A 20501-nucleotide genomic window follows, 5' to 3' on the forward strand; every position below is an offset into this window, starting at 1 on the left:
AAAAAAAAAAAAAAAAACTGCTCAGGCTGAATCAAGAAAATTGTCAAGAATTAAAAGAAAATAAAAACACTACTAAAAAGTTTACATTACTAAACTCTAAACGTGTCACAGATCAATATTATTTTTTAAACTCTATTAAGCCACATAAATAGGCTTGCGATTATTCATCTACCAAAGTTTAGCCCACAGTGACATTTACTGCCAGGTAGGAAAACTGAAGAACTAGCTCCGTCTATAATTCAAGGGCTGACGCAGCCTTAACTATACCAGCGTGAAGAGTCACTATAATAGGCTTTGACAGCCTCCCCCACTCCAATTATTTTCATAAAAAAACAAATTAAAAGATGGTGCTGTTTTAAATAGAATTTCTGCTAAATAACTATTATCTGAGAAATACATATTATTTGTAAGCAGTGGGTAGTAATGGAATGGAACCAAGAGTCAGCTTTTGAGGCAGGAAGCTAAAGCATCATTTTGTAATGCCTGAAGAGATTTTTAAAACTCATCTAAATACCATTAAACGTCTGCCCTTTTTATTTCATTGATTTAAACCATTTCTGAAGACTCATGATTCAAAAAGGTAAAGATGGTAATTTAAAAGCCATAGGGAAAAATCTCTCCCCAGGGAACTTTTCAGGAAAGCAGCCACCAGTCTCTGATAAGTGAGGAATCTGTTGTGGTATTGCTTTCAGTACAGTATAAATTTATCTGGCATTATCTCCCAGTAATGCATGCATCATTTCACTGGAAGCAAAGATAGGATAGCCGTAAGAGCAAACAAAGCAGGAAGAACAGGAGAGAGCAGGGCAGAGAGCAGCAGGCTCCCAGGCTTTCGACAGGAAAAATCTCAGTCTCAACGTTTACCCCCATCACAAACAACTGTGCAGGATAAATGCTGTTTGCAAATTCAGTTTAATGAACTAGGAAGGCAATTTCGCATTAAGGAGCCAGTGACTGTGTATGAGCGTTTTTAGGCAGTATATAACCTATATGTGGTAAATAAGAATCCCAAACAGTAACGAAGAGGAAGCGATGGGTTGGCCGTTAGCAATATTAGATTTCTGAAAAATCATTAGAAAGATGCTTCCCATTCTCCGTATTTAATACAATTACATATTGTTTCATTTGAATCAACAATAAGTCTTTCTACAAGCTGTGTTTTTAAGGCATTTCCTTTTATCACTGCCTTTCTTATATATGACTACTTTTCATACTTTGAGGCAACTAATCAAAAATATACATACCAATATTATACTCAGTTAAAAACAATCTTCAACAATTGCATTATTCCCAAATTAATTTTTGTTTTGTTTTGTTTTGTTTTTCTTCCTGTACCAGGAATCAAACTCAAGACCTTGCGCTTGCCAGACAGGCGGTGTTCTGCTGAGCTAAATCCCCAGCCCCTTATTCCCAAATTAAATTTAAATGTCAATTTTAAATGAATAATAAGTTTCTTTAGTGATGTTTTCAAAATTAAAAGTACTCTCAGGAAGAGCCCAGCTGAACTTTGCAAAAGAAAGAGTACTCGGAGAAAACTGAAATCCACACCTTTCTGGGACAGTCTGGCATTATCAGGCTGGCAGACTGCTCGGCCCCAAGCGCTGTCCCCAGTCTCAAACTGGGGCATGTTCCTTTCTCTCTCAGGACTCAATTTATGGCTGTTTCCTTCTAATCACAACCGGCGCCCACAAAGAGACTTTTCAACAGAGACAGCCAGAACAGGAGAGGAAAAAAAACACTGGCCACTAAATCCTTGCAGGAGGCCCAGGTGTAAAACCAAACCAATAGTCAACCCAACCATGGACTTACCTTCCAGGGGGTCCTTATTGAGCCCCAGTTGGCTTATGATATACCTGGGAATGTCAGTTTTGATGCCCTGTCCTTCTTTTGCATGGCCTTCTGCTGCCTCCAATAGGTAATAAAATTCTTCAGGATCAAATTCCTACCAAAGACAAACGCAGGTATAGTGCTTTGAGCCAAAATGGTCTGAGATTTTATTACATAAATTCCATTTCAATATAATTGCTGTATTTATATGATTGTAGGTTATGCAGAAAGAAGTTGCTTGCTTTAAAAAGTACATAATTCTCACTTTGAAGCCTATTCATGTTCTAAGCCAATACATTACCGTACATTATGCAATTGGTACCTCAAATATAATGATCATTTCCAATGTCCTTCTAATATAACTTTTCAGGTACTATGTTCACTAAGGATCTCAATCTCATTGAGAAAGAACAGGTCTGGGCTGGGATGTAGCTCAGTGGTAGAACACTTGACTATACAAGGCCCTGAGTTCAATCCCCACTACCCCACACACAACCGATAAAGGTCTGATTTTATTTGTATGTGTTTGTTTTGTGAACTGCGGTCAGGCTATTTTGCCCAGGCTGGCCCTGAACTTCTGACTATATGCCTATGCCCCTCCCCCAATTAGTTATGATTTTTATTATTATTTATTTGTGGTACTAGGGATCAAATCAAGGCTTTATATCATCTAAAATGTATGCTATGTTGTAATATGCTCACAGCTGTTATTTTTAGTTATATTTCTTGAATTTCTCTGTCCAAGCTCTTTCCCATTTTGATTAATGTCCCAAGTAGGCACTTTTGGAATTTCAGCATTTCACTGACAATTACTTGAGTGTCTAAGGTGCATATAAAAATGCTCACTGCAAATGAAGGAAAACCCGACCAGTGTAAACGCTCAGTACCGTGTCTGGACACCTATGATGACAGCAGGTCCATAGATGATGGGTTAAGGAAGTGTCCCCTTATACTCTGAAACTCCAGTTTCTACATCAAACAAACTTCTAAGTCTACCCATTTATGTCTTCAAGAAGCTGTATTTTTACTGCTTCTCCTCTGATGACCAGTGATTACCATAAAAAAATCCATTTCCTCTTTTAAGGCAAGATTTGCTCTTAGCCTATCACTGTTGTTCAGAAAAATAGGTTTTAAGGCTAAGTGGCATTCACTGCCAAATTAAACTCCTGCACCATGCAAAAGCTCCACAGCAGGAGGAGCAGCAAAAAGTAAGTTTCCCATCTAGCTGGCTTGCCAGTTACCCAGCTCTCCTCCTCAAAGGCATTTACAAGAGCTGATCCCCTCCACCCTTCCAGAGAAATTTTAGGTCAAATGGTGCATTTGATGTTGTGATCCTAGGATCCTGAACTGATGGAAAACCTGCTCCTCACTTTTTTCCTCAAGATCCCCCTGACTGTGTCTCATCAGGCGTTGGTATATATTTATGGAACTCTGAATATTTAAATATTGTTAAACATCATAAATGTTAGTGAAAGTAGGATACAGTTAAAACACCACAACCATATGGGTGTGTGTGTGTGCATGTGTTTGTAATGCCAAAAACTGTACTGTACATGGAGTTGTGATTATCTTAAAGTAATTTAATGTTTAGTAAAACTTAAAAGTGAACTTTAAGGTCACATCAACAACCCCTTAAAATAATTATGTTCAAAGCTTCGTATCTATTTACAGTATAGATTTAAAGCTAAGTCAAAATTTCATAAAACAAAAACTTGCAATTGGGAATGGCCACTGGCCAACAATATATCAATGCAAAATTAAACCAATCTTTAATAGTTTCATTCTTTCAGCTGTTTGATATCCTAGTGTATTCTTCTAAAAAGGCTGCCAACTAGTACTTATTTCTAAAATGCCCCATTTTAAAAATGCATAATAACCACAGCTCACTATTTAATAGATTGCTGACTTCCCTCTGAATCTCAGCAACTCTGAAAATGGGAGACACAGTAAGTGTTTTAAATTAGTTGTGACATAAAGAAATTATGTTGAGATAAGGTCAAGTGCATTGTTTTATGATCATCTTTTGAGTCTGACCAGAATGTGGTATGACTACCACTTAGTACAGCACCAGCCCTAGAATTCTTTCTTAAAATCAGAAAAGACAAGTCACATATGGGTGTCATCATAAACATTCACTGGTCATAGCTCCTCCTGACGCTTTCCATTTAGCACTGTGGGCTGAGGTTAAATGAAACGGGAGCTTTCTGATGGTTTCTGCTGTCCCACATTTAACAATAAATAATGTAGTCACATCTCAAGGCAACTTACCAGGCACTCTAATAGGCGAGCAGGGCGGGCAATAACAATTAGGATCTTTCGGACTAGCTGTTTAATGAATGCCAATTCTCCACTTTCTGAACGATCATGAGCCTATGAAAAAGCAATGAAAAGTATAATGACACAGAGTTGCTCCACTAAATGGAAAAGAAAATCAGCAAAGCATGGTAATTAGATAATTGCAAACTTTAAAACTTGAATGATTTAGAAAATATTCTTAAGAGATTGATAAGCAGGCATCATTTCTTCATAAATGGACACTATTAAACATCTACAAAATAGTTCTACTAGCTAAACTTTAATTGCAAAACTTTGATTTATTATCTGGTAAAAATCAAACATGAGGACTCTTGATGTGAACCACGAAGGAAGGAGATATTAAAGTAGAGGGAGCTGATCAAGAACTTGGACTTTCCAGATGTTCACATCTGAGATGTGTCAAACAGCTAACACACTGATGGACTGCTTTTGCTAACTGATCATGTAACATGCTCATGAAAAACAGTTCCCATAGGCAATATGATTAGCCTGTAAAGTAGCTATTTTGTCACACGTGATGAGTGTGCAATGCTTATTTCAAATGTTGGCTGAAAATGTTTATATTTGCTTATACATGTGAATTACAATTTTACACCTAGGTATTCAATTTAGTAAAACTGAACTGACTTAAAATCTTTTAAAATTTCGTTATACATGTTGCCCAAGTACAATAACTATTCTAAGAGCAAAGTTCAGTTTGTTAATAGTCATTGAAAATTTCAATGATATTTTCTTAAAGAAGTCTGGTAAATCTCTCACAAGGCTGTCACAGGACAAAAGTTTTAGAATCTTAAATGTAAATTTCTAGGCAACTTACATTACACAATGTAAATTAGGCTTCCTTAAATTTTAATTGTTTATGATTTACTATCTGCTAAAGATTTTAAAATGTTATCAAGTGATGCTAATAGAGTATAATATCACAGACACAGTAATGAACCACGTTTCTTGAAGGTTCTTAAATGTAGACCCCCAGTGCTCCCACAAAAGGAGCTGGCAGAAAAGATTTATGACAAATGATAGTAACATATCTATTTAATTTAAGCAGTCAAATCAAAGCAGTGTTCCAAAACACAGGTATAGAAATCAGACAGATAAAAGCAAAACAGCTACTATTTGGAATAAAGAAAAAGATAATTAGTGAATAGTTATAGACTACAATGTGTTCTACACACTTCTACGCACATCTCAAATATTGAAACTGCTTTATTCCAACGTTTCTTTTTTTTAACAAAAATAGATTATGGAAGATACAGTGAATGCTCAGAAACAGCGATACATACTTAACTACACAGAAAACCTTAAACAAGAAAACAAATATCTTAGTGACAATTTGGGCTAGACTCTGAAATTTCTTTTCACTAAAATAACTGTTTTACAAATTCAGGAACATAAAGACTGTCTAATAAGCCTGAGCATATTTTGGTGTTTTTTCTAAAAGGGAAATAAGAATTTCATATGTGAAAAAACTAAAAAATACTCAATTCTGATTGCATAACTTTCATTTCAAAAATCATGAAAATAATCATTTCATTCCAACTTCTTCTAACAATTATCAGCCACATCCAATGCCAGAACGTATGATTATATTAGCACAAATAATATTTTATCTATCTACTGGAATTAAAAGGGCAGGAACAGCTTTTTAAAATGACAATGAATGAAATGACAGAATTAACCTGAGAAGAGAATTGCTTCCTGGTTAGCAACAGTGGGCTCAAAAGGGGCAACATTCATGGATAGCAGTCTCTGCATTTTAAGTGTTGTCCACTATAAAGAGTACTATACTGTGATCTGGGAATAGGTTTGAACTTTCTGTGTATTTTATTTTCATTGGCTAAAACCACCTCAGTGAAAAAGAGACCGGAGACATAAAAGCATTTCTCTGGAACTGACCTAGACCTGAGGACTTTAATGGCATCAGTAAAGTCAAGCTGCTCAAACCCCAAGGCAACCTCACCTTGGCTATGCAAAAGCTTGGCCATGGGAAAAGTGTGTGTGTGAGGGGTAATAGCCAGGCTGGGTACAGAGTCACAGCTGGGAACTAACTGACAACCACATCCCTAGAAACAAAAGCAAGTTCCCACAATTCAGGTTTTTTTAAAAGGGACAAGTTCTTCTGTGAGAACTTGGTGCCAGAATCTGGATGGACGCTATAAACATGACTCTGAAGATAGATGTAATTTACACAAAAGGACAGAAGGAAATCATGTATCTGTGAGGATGAACAATAAAACATTCTTATTCATACTCAAACATGACCTTTATGCCACAAGTATATGCTTTGGCCAAAAGAGAAATTTCTCTGAAAAGTAGTGATTTTTATCTGTTGCATGGCCCATTCACATGATCTTTGAAACTCTAGGATTTATTTTTAATTGCCATGAAACAATCTGCCAAGGCTGTCATACAAAAATAAAAGTGGCAGCCTTCAGTATAAATCGCTTTGGATAGCAACTGTCCTCTTAGCAGGGAATCCCTAGGAAGGAACAAAAAATGCAGAACTAAACTAGTAAAGATGATGTTCTTTGAAAGAATTTTGGCATTCAGGAAGGAAGATGTCCCTGAGGCTGACTGCTGAGTTCCTCTTAGGTCCTCCCTTTCTGTTCACAAGTAAAATCTCATAAACCTAACTTTCAAGGTATTCTCATAAGTAGTAATAAACATATGGAATTTCCAGGATTTGATTAGAAAGTACAGAAAAATTAGATCACTTTATGCTACATTATAAGGGATCAAATATTTGCCACAATTCCATAGGTATTTCCTTTTATTCTTTCTATCTTCCATTGTTAATGAGGAAATGACAAACACCAGGGAGTTAGGGGTGATCCTCTTCCTCAGAGAGCCCACTGTCCACTGGTAAAGTGAGATCCAAGAGAAGATTGTTTTATACACTGTGGCTAAATGTACTAAGAGGGGTGCACAGAATGATTTCGGCTATAGGAAGAACGGGACATTGAGGAGCATTAGATTAATATTCTTGGAGCTGCATAGAAATAAGGATTTGAAAGGTTTGGACTGGAGGGAAGGAACCCAGTGAGGGTGAGGGTCTAAACCAAGTAGTAGTCATAGAATGGGGGAGGGTGGAGAAAATTTAGGAGGAAAGTATCTGTGAGAGTCTCATGGTTGCCTCATACAGGGAAAGGAGTGTACTATGACTCAGAGTTCTACAGGTGACTGGAAAGATGGTGGAGCCAACAGCACAGGCCAAGAATGGAGGGGAAACAAGTGTGGTGGCAGAGATGCCAAGTCCAGTGTTAGGCAGCCTGGGTTGTTCACTGCTCTTCTGGTGGGCTTCAAGCAGAAAGACATCCAGTAAGAGGATGGACACATGAATCTTAATATCTCAGAGAAAACTGCTGGTCAGAGATATGGACGGGAAGTCTTTGAGTCCAAAGGCTTTGATGAAAGATGGCCAACAGGGTCAATAGGAAAGTGCAGAGGAGTACACAAGAATGGGACCATGGAAAGATGACTTGTAAAAGCCACAAGTTGGACCGGGTGGTACCAAGAATAGGAGCATATATTCAAAGAATGGAGAGGAGAAAGGGTTTGAATATCACAGGAAAACAGATCTGTTCAGTAAGATGGCGAGTGAGCCCAACCGGAAAGATGGAAGTGAGTTTAATGGGAGAGCATCAGAAGCCACACATGGAACAAAACTCTGGGTCATTCTATGTGTTACACACCATCCTAGGTGAATAAAGTAGACAGAATCCCTAAGCACACAGTCTTTATATTCAAGTTCAGTGCTACTCAGTGTGAGCCACAGACTGCTGCCAGCCCACCATAATCACTGTATGATGAGTTAAGTACAGCTGTTAAGAATACGCATCAAGCAATCTTTACATGGCCAGGATGTCCAAGTGCATGATCATTTTCCTGTAAATTTACTTTCATTTTAGTTGATGGGAGAACTGGTCTATGCCACATGGGAACAGACAATGTGTTTGTCCCCAAAGATAACCTAAGAGGCATTGCTTTAGTAGACTGTAGTAGCTTAAAATATGAGAAATGGGAACAGAGCATAGAAAACTGCTAGAATATTTGGATAGGAAAGGGAAGAAAAACAGTGGCTGCTAGCCAGAGAGGAATCTTATCTTACCAGAACTAAATTCTGTAGGGACAAGGACAAATGGTTTTTCTCAAAAATTAGGATACCAGTATTTCCCTTCAATTCTGTGCAAGTATTTATATATTCATGCTTAGAGAAAACCACCACCGATTACATTTACATGGGCATAATTTATGCCTTATGAGATTCAGAAATATTATAAATCTAAATATATAGGCTAAATGGGTTTCACTTGTAGGCTGCAGCTGATCAGTTTCAGCCAGAAGAGCAATCTCCTGCACTAATTCCATCCCACCATACCCATTCCCTTCCTGTCCCGGTGTTATCAGGAGCTAGGCACGCTCCCCATAGGAGCGTTAGGCAGAGACTGATCCTGTGTTTATCTGTCATTTTGGAAATTGGATATTTTGTTAGAAGAACTGACACTAATGAAAATACAAGTTGCCATTTACTATCCAACACCACATGCAGGTTAATTAATAGGACACACAGCCTGGAAGAAGCTAGCAATTTTCCATTTAGCTTTTTCAGATATTAGAATTAGATAGCACCATCAAATAACGCACATACGCTGAGCCAATTTATTACTTTATAGGTAAGGAGGGAAAATCACTGCTTCAAAATCCTTTACAATCCACTTATCCTAGCATCATAGATTGTTGGGTCCCAAGGTTCCTGTAAAGGTTATTACATTAACTTTCTATTACTAAACATAATGCCAGAATCAACTTAGAGGAAATAGCAATCAGTTTGTGGGTTTTTTTTTCCCCTCTCTCTTTCTGGCTTCCATGAAATATGAGCTCCATCTCAGTTACCACTTATATGCAAAAGGTCTCAGAAAATATTTTTTCCAGGAAAAATGTAAAACAAATCAGGAAACTTTATATGCATGGTGCCTGGTTCTTACCTCCTGTAGTAACTTATCTAACTTGTGCTGCAATTCAAGGAAGTATCGTGAGGTGATGAGCCCCTGGTGGGATTTATCCAAACAATCTCGAGCCAGTTCAATAATTTGATGGTGAGTGAAACTAAGCACTCCATCTGCTAGGGGAAGTACGTTGTCAGGGGAGTAGCTGGTGATAATTTCCTTTAGACGCTCTTCCATCTGAGCTGTAGCCTGTTTAAAAAAGACACACACACACACGTATAATATAAGGAAATGTACACAGGAGCATTTCAACCATTACAGCTTCCTAGTATTTTCATAGACCTTTAAAATGTTGTTTAATTCTGAAAATTAAATTTAAAAGAAACCTCATTTCTGGGCTTAGGGTATAGCTCAGTGGGAGGGCACTTGCTTATCATATGTGGAACCCTGGGTTTAATCTCCAGTATCACAAAAAAAAAAAAAAAGGAAAAAAAGAAAAAGGAAACACTATGAGACAGAAAAGAAACTGTGGTGCATACACATCATGATACATTTGTCCAACCCAACTACTTGTACAACACTAAGAGCAAATCTTACTGCAGACGTTGGCTGTGGGTGAGAACAGTATTTCCATGAAGGGCCACTGATTACAAGGAATGGGCCACTCTTGTGGGGGACAGTAGTGATAGGGGAGGCTGTGCATGTGTGAGGTGGGGTGTGCGTGGAAAATGTCTGCATCTTTCTATAAAGCTACAACTGCCCTAAAAAATAAGCAGAAGGAAAAGGTTACTATCACCTCATCAGGTAGAATAAATGAAGATTTGAAATATGGTAAGCCCCTGATTTATTAACTAGTTCTGTTCCCAGAGGAACATTTGTAAGTCAGATTTGTCCATAATCTGACTGTGAGTCTTATACTGCACACCTGTGAATGTAATAGGCATACCTGTGAAAGTTCACAACTCAAATGTTCATAAGTCAGGGACTTACTATATTTGGGCAAAAATGAGTATTTCAGGATGCTAATACCCTTTGTCTTATACCTCATCAAGTATAAAATGGTCCATGTAAGCATCTTCAAATAACTGTGATCATACCTGTGAATCATTATACTTTCATGTTAGATTTTGGTCCCTTGCTGACAGAGTGACAAAAAAATCAAGTATGTCTTAGTTGCTACTGACTCAAAATTCAGGACTGCTGCAAGAGTTCCACAGCCTACAAAGCGAGCCAAGAAGAAGTTTTCTTGGCTAGGTTTCAATGTACCAGGAACAAGCATCTTCTGTCATCTGTATCCTTTCCTCAAAATATGGTGTCATGTGCAAAAGGTCAATGGGATTCCCTTGGTAAAATAAATCTAAACTTTCCAACTTTCTTTTCCTTCTCTGTGATCACTTATTTCCTAATCAATATTCCTGGTTTATGTGAATTATATATGCAGGGAGATTCCCTCTTGCCTGTTTCTCTTGCTCCCCTCTCAAATCTGAACCTGCATTAACTAGCTAGAGTCAGTATCTGTTTTCCCGGTGAGCATGTAACATGTGATAAATAGCTAAAACAGCTTTAATCAATGATATCAATGCTGGGTTCATTACAAATAATAATACCTTCCTCCTGATTTATGAAACCCAAGATTTCCCTTTGTTTGCATGCCTCTGGCACCAAAATGGTAGGTGAGGATCAGAAGACATAAAAAAGTTGCCTTCTCCCAAATATGCACAAATGCATTGGTGGGAAAAGCACAGAACGGAGGCGAGGCAGGCGAGGCTGAGCCTGAGAGCACAGCTCCATGCAGCCAGGAGGTCTGGCAAGAACCCTTCACAACTGTGCACTAGCTCAAATCAAATTCCTTTCACCGGTCTAACTGGGGAACACCGCCACATTATCTTTCCAGCTACAGCAGTAGGGTTAAGATATAATGGTTAAAGAAAAGGGAATTCATAGAAAATGATGATGAGGTTTAAAAAAAAAAACTTTCATAAGACACCAGTCTCTGGCCTCTGTGAGAAAAAGTGGTCTCTGCTTGATAACACAGCAGGTCCCAAGAACAGGCACAGAGTCCAAAGAGTATGGAGGTTTGACAGCAGATCCTCCCTGTAGCACCCCCGAGACACACCCAGGGCACAATGTACAGCACTCAGTGCAGAGCCATTTCGACAAATACAGAGTGATGAGTTCTTGGCAGTTGTTAGCTTCCCATTTTTAAGTTATTTTCTCTTAAAAAAGCTTCAGTGATGTTTACTACAAGTCATAACTGGGTTGGAGACTTACTTCCTATAACAAAACCACCTTACAGATGCTAAACCTCTGTTGCCTGTTCATTTAGATTGTGGGCATCTTCAATTCAATTCATTACCTTTGGGAACCTTTCTTTGTAGACATGGTTCATCATAATTATTTCATGGTCACAGCAGGCGGGGGAACGTCCAGGGCTGCAAGCAAAGCAAATTACCCTTTTAAACTTGCCACAGCATGAAATGAAAATAAGCTTTTTATTTGTAAACAGTCAGATGCATCAAAAATACTATGCAGCCTTCATAGGAAAAGAATGCTGTATTACAAAACCAGTCATTAGTACATGCGTACACATTCATACCTGCAAACAGAAACACTAAATAACATTCAGAAAGCAAACTCAGGAAAATAAATACAACAAAATAATTGTGATAGGTCAAGTTAGGAAGTGTTCTTTAATTGAGATCATATTTTGCATATAGTATGAGCTCACCTAGTTGTGGAAATCAATTAATGAGTTTCAGTATAAAACAAAACAGGGTGGCTACAAGCAGCAACATCTAGGACATGTTTAACAGTGTAATTTCACACTTTTATTGTACACCTGCGCTCTGCCACGTACCGCTGGAGAGGGCCGAGAGGCTTCTCCGGCACAGGTGTCATAAGTGAAATCCATTTTCTAGTCTAGCAAATATTTATTTGGGATGCTGAGGTAGGCATTATGTACAATAAGTAACTGAGGTATACAAGTGTTGGATGTTTTTCTTTATCCCACTATTCAGTGTGTCTCCTTCTACATGTATACTGTTATGGTATTGTATTCCTTGGTAGATACAGCTTGTACTAGATATCCCAGAAACTTCTTTAATAAAATAAAAATGGTGTCCATATATTACTATGCAGTATTTCTAGAAGAAGTGGTAAAACCTGTCTTTTATTCTATATCTCAAAGACTAACATGTACCACAATTATACAGTGTGACTATACTTAGTAGTAGTTTATGATGCTAAATGAAGGAAAAAGATACAAAAGGAATCCCTTCTGAATCTGTAAACTCTGATGTTCAACTGAACACCCATGTTTTAAATAATAAAGCTATTTTTTTAAATCTTGATATTATATCATCAGTCTACACCAATTCTCTAGTACCAAGGTTTCCTATATACCCTGCCCCGACTCCCCTCTTCTAAGAAAGACCTGCTGCCCAGGTGCTGGGATTGCTGTCAGGGGAAGCCTTGAGCAGTCTTCCTCTTTTCCAGGACTGTCCCCACTGCAGAAAGTCACTCTGCTCAAGGCCATGGGTGCCCCGGGGTGTCATGGCCTTTCTAGGTATTCTAATAACAAATCCAATGACTGAGGCACAGAAGGAGGTATGTGAAAGGACAGACTACTCCCTGTGGGCTGGCTGGCACTGCTGGGCCTGGACCTCAGCTCAACTTCTCCCTCTGCCTAGTCTTGCTTCTTCCCTCCCTCGGGGGTTGATCCCTAAAACACACCCTGAACAGGAATCCCTAGTTTAATCGTCTTCCTGAAGAAGCAGACTGTGACACATATTATCTGAAACAAGGTCAAAATAAAATTGGTCCTACTCATTGTCAAGTGGAGTACATCTGACCACCACAAAATACAGGAGACAAAAGCTCCTAAAAATCTATTCACAATCCTGGAGGACTTATTGTGGGAAGAAAGAATAAAAAGATCAAGGTGGCCTTTAAGAGAGAATCTGGAAAAAATTTTCTCCTACTTTGCTGTACTTCCTTTTCAACTACAGGTCCCCTCTTCATATAAGTGTTCTTATACTATAATTAGATTATCTTGAAATTTTCAATGGCTACAAGGTGTAGTCTCTTAAGGCCATCACAATTACTGTTACTGCAGCAATTAGCAAACTGTGAAAATTTAAAAGAAATAACACAATACCTTTCAACGGTAATTAACAATGTCATTTGTCAATAGAAAAATCCCATCATGCTTATGGTACTTCAAAAATAAATTGACACACGTATGAATTAAAGGATAAAAGGTCTTCACTCAACATAGTGAAAAACAGATGATCAGTCCACATAATCAAGGTCTGGGCCGGGTCCACATACCTGAGGCTTCGGGAACGGGGGCGCATGGGGGTGTTCCTGCACCTGTTCTCGGTGGCGATGCTTTCAGTGGTACAAAAATGTTTGGATAGGAAGTGAAGCTCATCCGGTGTTGGTTGGTACGGTAGCTGGTGCAGTTTCTCTTGGGAGGAACAGGATGACTGAAACAAACCAAAGTCAAGTTACGAGACTGACCTCCAAGGGAAAGTCTTGAAATGTGTGTAAGGTCAAAGTGCTATACTTGGAAGACACTGCTACTCTAGAGTTTTCTTTTCATGTTAAAATCACAATAACAACCAGACATAAGAATGTAAGATTGATCAAACAATCAAAGACAGTAACAAGTTTTTCGATGAAGATAACAGTATGCAATGTAGCAATTATTGTTAATTATCATTTTGTTTTGAGGTCAGGCACCGTTTTTGTTGTGTTTGTGTTGTTTTGATTTTGTCTTCATTGTTATTTTGTTTCTTTAATTTTTAAAATAAAAAAAAACAAACAGTCACACCAACTAACTAGGAGTAGCAGTGCATGCCTATAATCCCAGTACGCTAGGAGGCCGAGGTAGAAGGATTGCAAGTTTGATCCCTGCCTGAGCAACTTAGTGATTTAGCAAGAACCTGTCTCAAAATAAAAAAATAGGGTGGGGCAGGGGGTTGGGAATGTAGTTCATTGTGAAGGTTTTGGGTTTGATCCCCTGTACTGGGGGAAAAAATTTCCACTAACTATAGCCTAAATGTACAAACTTTGTTGCTCTCTTTGAGGGGTCAACATGCCTCTTATATCTTACCTCATTTGGCGAGAAGCACAATCCCCCCTCTAAAAAATGAGTCTCCTTTCCAGATAAAATGTAGGCTCAGTCAAAGCTAAGGCAAGAAAGTGACCACCGAGTGAAATGTGGATGCACACTTATGACAGACTAGTTCTTAGCTGCACATAGCCACATCGCACCTGCCCTCACAGGCAAACACTGTGACTTTTAGGTAAGTAACATCAATGGTACGAGTGAGATGACAAATAATGTGATGAAACCTCTCTTAACAATGCATGCTGTCCTTTGATTCAACTGCCATCAGTATGTACCACAGGAGAAAGGGACGAGATAAAGAAACGGCTTTTCTCACGGGGTCTCCCCTTCCTCCCTCCTCCTCTCTGTGGCTGAGACCATCATTTTTTTCATAGCTTCAGTGGTGGTGATTTGTTTTTAAATCTTTGCCTGTAGATTTACTTTTTGAAAATTTTCACTAAACAGCTAAATAACGTGGCTTTTAATCAACCTGAGTTCTATAACTACAAGGCAAAGAAACCACAGTATTCGCTGTTTTGGTTTTAGTGAGTACACTTGGTAAGCAAGTCTAAGAGATGCAGAAACTTTTAAGTAAGGGATTGAGCCCAGGATCTTTGCACTGAGCTACATTCCCAGCTCTTTTCCTTAATTTTGAGACAGGGCATTGCTAAGTTGACCAGGCTAGACTTGAACTTCTTATCTTCTTGCCTTAGCTTTCCAGTGTGGCGGGATTTACCAGCATGCACTACCATGTGGCTGGCTTAAAAAAAGTCTGTGATTACATTAAGAGCATCCTATAAATACTGAAGCATTTCAGCGCAGTAACACTTGAAATTAATGACTATGGCTTAAAAACATTTGGAAACCTTGAAATTATAAAACGCCTTACTGCCTACATACCGAGACAGTATATCCTGAGACAGAGGGATTTTTATAATGTAATGAGATTATTTTATAAGCCATAAAAATGAGAACAGTACTAGAAAGATAAAATAAACCAGAGCTTTATTCAGAACAAAGAGGCACAGCCTTAAATACTTTCAGTATGAAAATAATAAAACCTGTGAACTAAATCAGTTCAAGAAATCAGTGAAATAATAAATCAGTTCAAGCAGGAGAGAGGTGGGGGATAACAGTAAAGACAGGGAAATTAGCAAGTAGAAAAACAGAATTAACCACTTATTTAAATACAGGATAAGCAAAAATTGTCTTTTTTCATCAATTTTATAAGATAACAGGAAATATAAAAACAACAATTTTATCAAATTTATTCAATAAAAGAATTGACTGGTTGAAATGACACCTGCCCAAAGGGCACTGCTTGGGATAGTCAGTAAACAAATGTGCTGCCCAAGTGATGCTCGGGTACACTGTTAAATAGTTAAGAATCTACACACAGGACTTGGGATGTAACCTGCAAGGCCCCAGATTCAATCCCCAGTACCACAGGAGAAAGAAGAAAAGAAAAAGTATATTTGCCTGTGTCTCAAAGTAAATCAGTGTAAACATTTTGGTATCCAAGATTTCAAAACTCCGGAAGTTCATTCATAATTACTTTGGATGGCAAAGTGTCAACCGAGCTGATGGGAAGTTACTTAAAATATTTATTTAATCTACTTGGTGTTCCGGTTGTCATAGAAATATTAATATATTTGATTATGAGCTGCTGGCCTGATTATTGCTGGGATACTGTGTACAGTACAGACATCATGACATGTTTCTTAAAATGAATTTCAGAACATACCAGGTTAAAGAATTTCACAGAAGCCATTGGGCCTGAGCTTGTCCCGGGATAAAACCAACCTACTTCAGCCAGAAGGGGAGGTGAGGGGAGGCCAGGCAGCAAGAGGAGGCGGTGCGGCTTCAGTGCTGTCTTTAACACTTTACTTATCACATAATCTGTTTCTCAGAACAGTTGTGGTAAATGTAACAAGATGTTAAAATCTGCTCAATCTAAGGGAGGTTTTGTGCCTGTATCATAACCATTAATGGAAGCTCCATAAGAAAGTGCCCATGTTTAGCAATAGAGAATCTGTTAAACTAACTGATACAATGCTATGAGTAGGATAACGTCAGAGGAAACCAGAGGCCTGGGGCTTCTCTGGGAAGAGGTCCTTTTTTTTTTTACTGTTTTTTTAAAAAAAAAACTTTATTAGTACAGATTTGCGGTACATAATATTTACATTTACTGCAGAGAGTAAGTGCATGTATTTAACACCCCTCTCCTTCCTCTTTCCTCCTCCCTTCACCTTTAGATGCCCTTCACCCATTTTCTTTGCTTTTTTTAAGTTCCTGCTTGCAACATGGTTTTTCTCCGGCACCGGGAACCGAACTCACGACCTTGCACTTGCCAGGCAGGTGCTTTGCCGCTGAGCTAAATCCCCAGCACCCCTGCTTGCAACATGTAATGACTATATTCCCTGCAGGTAGCTGGTGCATGTACATGGTGCACCTTAAATCTTTTTATGGCCCCTTCCCTCTCCATCTCCTGATTCCCTTCCCATTTGCAAAAGATCTATCTCCCTTTCATCTCAGGTGGAAAAGCAAGGTATAAACGGAAATAGAGTCAATCCCAAAGAGGCCAAGGAGAGCCTAGGGCACTGGGGGGAAAAATCACAGGCCAGCAAAATGGCCTGGCGGTGACTCGAAAAGTGCTAAAGGGAACCCACAAAATGAGTCACACTGGGCAACAAAGAAGTACAAGTTCAGTTTTGGCCGAGATGAGGGACTCAGAACTTGTAAAGCCAGTGAACAGAGCTGCCAGGATGATAGAGATGAACGTGCTGTCCCCAAGACCTCATGTATTTTTGTTTTTTGTTTTGTTTTGTTTTGTTTTGTTTTGGTTTTGGTTTTTCTCTGGTACCGGGAACCGAACTCACGACCTTGCGCTTGCCAGGCAGGCGCTTTTGCCGCTGAGCTAAATCCCCAGCCCCCTGTATTTTTGTTTTTTAAAGGTGGAGTCTCACTATGTTGCTCAGGCTGGTATTACCTCCTGTGCTGGAGGGATACTCCTGCTCCAGCCTCCTGAATAGCTGGGACTGCAGGCATGCACACCATGTCTGGTTCTCGTGTGCCTACTGAAATGGCCCTTCCATTGCTCAAAGTATCCTTGAGGAACCCCTCTTTTAGAACAGTTGCACAAATTAGTTTGAGAGTTTTCCAATAAACTAAGTCCCGTTGCTTCATATTTATGTAAGTGTAGTGCCAGTGATCTCATTACCACTAGTTTGCATATGACTTTTGACTACACCATACATCAAATCTATTCTCAAAGAATGAAGATTTATCCAAAAACCTGTGCCACTTTTCAAGGCAATTAGAGTTCCAAATAAATATTTTGAGTAAAAGTATCATTTAAATAAGCATTTAGTCTCTCAACTATTTTGCAAAGATAGTGTTCATATGCATGTAAAAGTTTGTACTTGTTATTAAAAGTAATATAGTTTATAGTTGTACCTCATATTTATAGGTATGTACATTTTTATTTCCTTTCATTCCCTCAGTAGGAAATAATTTATCTGGTGAGAAATGTATGGAGGGATGTCTTCCTACTACTACAATTCCCTATCACTTATTTGAAAATTGAAAATTATGATGCAAATATTGTCTTGGAAAAGTTCCACGAATTAATTTAACTGCAAAATTTGATGCTAAAAGTTGCAATTCTACATATTCCCTGGGAGGACTGATTAACGTCATATGGCCAAATCTTTCCAGTTTCAGAATATAGCATTTTTAACATTTGGCAATTCAGTAGTTTTCATAATATCCAAAGGATAAAAATATAATGATGTTGACATTTCAGCATAAGCAATTCTGGAGTTCTCAGCTAATACTACAATTATCTGTGAAATTTGAACTGTATTTTTAGAGTGCTTAAATTTTATCTGTAGATATCCTATATTTTAATTTAAAATAACCAATGTGCATTTATGGTTGGCTAAATGACTAATAGTTAATGAGAAATCCAGGAGTGGATCAGATTAGACTCTGCAAAGACAAAATTGCAAAGACTAAGGAGTTTTGCATGAATTTGGCCCTGACATTGCAAGGACAGAAACACAGAGAAACTGAGGAACACAAGAAGCAGCTTCTCTCATTTTTCCTCCTTGCTTTTGTCAACAACCACTAGGAAGCAAGAGAGTGAAATTTTTGTGCAGTAGCAACTCCAGCACATAGTCTGAATGGCTCCTATGTCTTCCGGCAAAAACAGTAATTTTAGAAGCTAAAAATTCATTTGGACAGAAAGAAACAGGAACACCGAGATCAGCAGTCAGTTGTGTAACACCTTCTCTGAGAAATGAATACGTCAGAAAAAATATGTTAGAAGCACAATATGTGTGCTTGGTTAAAAACAGTCTGAGGGGGCTTGTTCGTACACGCTGAAGTTAGAGACAGCAGTGATTCCACGATGAGTGATCAATGGGTCAGGGTTATTAATTGCAAGGGTTAAAGAATGTCATGTAAATTTCTTCAAAAGAGCTAAGGAAACTTGGTGTATTAGTATTACAGAGGGGGTGATAAATAGCCCCTCAGTTAATTCTCTGTGACTCAGGTCTGTGATTCATAAAATCAGGGAAAAAAAACGAAAATTCATCTAGGATATGTTGTCAGGATTAAGTGAGCTAGTGCATTTAAAAAAGTTAAACCAATGCCTACTTCAGAATAACTATAATAAAAGCGTTATTTTAAAAATTACTCATATACAATGCAGTCTCATTACATGTAGCTCATCCTTTCTTTGTAGATTTACTTGTCAAAGTGGTATCCAACTTATTAGTGGAAAAAAGAAAGATCCTGAACTTTCTACTTTTCTTGCAGAAGAGAGATTTCTACATCTGAACTCTAATCAAACCTGATAGAAGGCAATGCTAGGTTAAAAGTAAAATTGGGGATCCAGAGATATGAATTTAAATTTCAAGGATAGAGAGTATTAAATGAGAGTTTGTATGAAATATTTGTTCCTTGACTCTTAGTTAAAACTGCCCAAGGGTCTGGGGAAAGACAGTACCTGAAATTTTAAAAATTAATTTTTCTTTCCTTTTTTTGGTCAATGAATTTCAGCACTCATTTTTACACTGAGGTTTTCCAGATTTTCGCCATCTGAGATATGGACTAATAAGCTGATGGTTACTGCACAATAGCCAAGGATGACTTCATGTTGCTTAGCGGCTATTTAACCCAGTACTGCTAGTCACGATTTGTACTAACGTGAAACTGATTTGCCACTGAAACTACTCAAGACTGTTAGGATGTTTGTCCAAAATGATCTAAATGGACAGTACATATTACCTCAAAAATGGAATAATGGGCAGGAAAAGTAATTGGCCTCTCTTTTATAAAATACTGTGAAGAAATCGCAAAAATAACACAGTGGATTTTTAACAATTTGATGTTAATGGTGCCCAGAAAGTCCGCATTTTATTACGCATGGGGTTCTGGAAATACTTAATAAAAGACAGTGGTGAAACCAGCCAGTTAGAGTTTATCTACTTAATTGGTAGTTTCTTTTCAATTCAAATATTCCAAAGTGGCTGAAAGTATATGCTTAGCACAGTGCTGTGGGCTGTAAAAAAAAAATACTAGATGATATCTCTGTAGTGGTTGATTGATTGTGTCAACTTGAGAAGTTTAGAAGCATAACTAAACTTGGCTAAGCAGTTGGCTCAGCAGTTCTACACCCTAGAGGGTACAGAGAAGCCACCCTAGGGTGTAGAGGATCACCCTAGGGTGGATCGTCACCTAGATAATATAAAAGGGAAATGAAGAAGGACAGAGGAGCTTCCATTCCTTTTGGAGGAGCTCCAGTCTTCACCTTCAGCGTGGACTTAGTCTCCTGGCTTCTAGTGCAGACTCTTCGGCTTCCACCTTGGATCCTTTAGCCTTCCGTCGCAGACTCATTGGCCTCCTGGTACGGACTTGCACGGAATTCTGCAGTGAACTCCAGACCCTGGACTGATTCCTTCAGTCTTCAGTGTGCAGACACCCTCTGCACACTTCCCCATACAACTCTCTGACCCTCAGAAGCCAATCTTGTAATTTCTTATAATTGGTACATCCTGTGTTATATCTGTTTCTTCAGTAAAACCCTGACTGATACAATCTCCAAGCATAAACTATGGATTTTTGACAAAATAAGGAAGGATATGAATTAGAAGGGGTTCCACAGCCATAGATTTACACTCCTGGCCGGCAAGTGAGCACCCAGGCTACCTCACTAGGTATCTATTGAACACTCTGACTTCCTGGGCCTTTCTAAATGACCAGCTGATTTCTAAAGCCCTGCAGACACCACCAAC

At 38.5% G+C, this 20501-nt stretch overlaps 1 protein-coding gene across 6 annotated transcripts in view; it reads right to left on the minus strand.

Annotated features, from left to right (window-relative positions):
• Nucleotides 1-20501, minus strand: part of Mast4 (microtubule associated serine/threonine kinase family member 4) — a 539799-nt gene that overhangs the window by 48828 nt on the left and 470470 nt on the right. For all 6 annotated transcript variants that reach the window (XM_013518433.1, XM_013518435.1, XM_013518434.1 and 3 more), the window contains 5 exons: nt 13419-13576; nt 11446-11521; nt 9129-9338; nt 4096-4197; nt 1810-1942 (listed from right to left, as the gene is read on the minus strand). In XM_013518433.1, the coding sequence (XP_013373887.1) occupies nt 1810-1942; nt 4096-4197; nt 9129-9338; nt 11446-11521; nt 13419-13576 (679 nt within the window). The remainder of the gene's footprint in view (nt 1-1809; nt 1943-4095; nt 4198-9128; nt 9339-11445; nt 11522-13418; nt 13577-20501) is intronic.

The sequence above is a fragment of the Chinchilla lanigera genome, unplaced genomic scaffold (genome assembly GCF_000276665.1).
Source record: "Chinchilla lanigera isolate Chin_1 unplaced genomic scaffold, ChiLan1.0 scaffold00045, whole genome shotgun sequence".
NCBI lineage: Eukaryota > Metazoa > Chordata > Mammalia > Rodentia > Chinchillidae > Chinchilla > Chinchilla lanigera.